Source organism: Merops nubicus, unplaced genomic scaffold (genome assembly GCF_000691845.1).
Source record: "Merops nubicus isolate BGI_N331 unplaced genomic scaffold, ASM69184v1 scaffold20866, whole genome shotgun sequence".
Taxonomy (NCBI): domain Eukaryota; kingdom Metazoa; phylum Chordata; class Aves; order Coraciiformes; family Meropidae; genus Merops; species Merops nubicus.
Window position 1 is genome coordinate 13,503 of NW_008613195.1, and position 1,190 is coordinate 14,692.

Below are 1,190 nucleotides of genomic sequence, written 5' to 3' on the forward strand. Positions count from 1 at the left end.
AATGTTCCATCTCATCAGCCAGCTCCCTGGAAGCCAGGACTTTCCCAAAAACCATCAAGTAGGAATAGAGAAATTGTAGAAGGGGTCACTGACTTTTAGGTATAAACATAGTTGTATATTCTAAGCTGTGATCCCACAAGTAGGATAAACCCATTACCTAGACAGGACAATCCACCATAACAGAGCTGCAAAGAGGGGTGGTGTAAGAATGGGAAAAAAAAAAAAAAGGCATAAATTTTCTTTGCATTTAGGTGGGAAAGGGATTATTTAACTGTTCAAGACAACTACTTTAATGCTGACAGAAGTGCTGCTTTAGTCTTTATGGGGCTCAAAACTCAAATGAAAGTGTCAGTGAAAGCTGGGATTCTACAGAAAGCCCTAAGGGCACCCAGAAGGCTCCAGACCCCACCCCACAGGCTGGACAGAACCGTGTCACCACCACTCCTGCTGGGCCCAGGCGAGCACCGTTCCTACCGGAGTGCTGCAGAAGAGCTGCGGGGCTCAGAGGTGCCCTGCTTCACCTACTTGGATGGTTTTGGTGATTTTCATGGCTGGATTTGCCGTCCCCATGGTCGGGCTGATGGCAGCTGGAGTGCTCCTTTTTAAGCTGATCTTCTCTCTGGCATCCACTACTTTGGTCACCTTCTCTGCAGCGAGGCTTTGCTGCTTGCGGGAGTTCAGCATCTCCCGGGCATCCTGCACCTTCCCCTTGATCCTGAACCGGGCGTCCTTCTGCAGCAGCTTCTCCCGGGCATCCTTCACCCCCAGCTTGTGGCGGGCATCGCTCAGCCCGATCTTCTGCCGGGCATCAAACGCCCGCTGGAAGCTGAGGGCTGGTGCTGACCTGTCCAGGAGGTTGTGCTGGATGCCAACGCGGGACCTGACGCCTCCGAACACCGGCCTGCTGTTAAGCCTGGAGGGGGAAGAGACCAAAACTGAAAAAAAAAAAAAAAAACAAACCACCACCCAGACGCCCCCCAATTCAATGAAACAACCAAACAAAACCACAAAGGAGTTTCAGACACAATAAGGTGTGTTACAGTGTCAATAAACAAAAGCCTTCATTGCTGCACAGAAATCCACTCAAGTGAGATACCCAAGCACAGCAGAGCTCCTAAGCTGGTCTACATGGGATTCTGCTTTCTCCATAAACAGCTAAGGAACTGATTTCCACAACCCATTCTTAAGAT

At 49.9% G+C, this 1,190-nt stretch overlaps 1 protein-coding gene across 1 annotated transcript in view; it reads right to left on the minus strand.

Annotated features, from left to right (window-relative positions):
- The window catches only part of POLDIP3 (polymerase (DNA-directed), delta interacting protein 3), a gene marked incomplete at its 5' end in the record, with an annotated part of 11,592 nt that extends 10,679 nt beyond the window's left edge, over positions 1-913 (minus strand). Inside the window, 1 exon segment of the mRNA XM_008941834.1 lies at positions 526-913. Within this exon segment, the coding sequence (XP_008940082.1) occupies positions 526-913 (388 nt within the window).
- Positions 914-1,190: the final 277 nt, after the last annotated feature.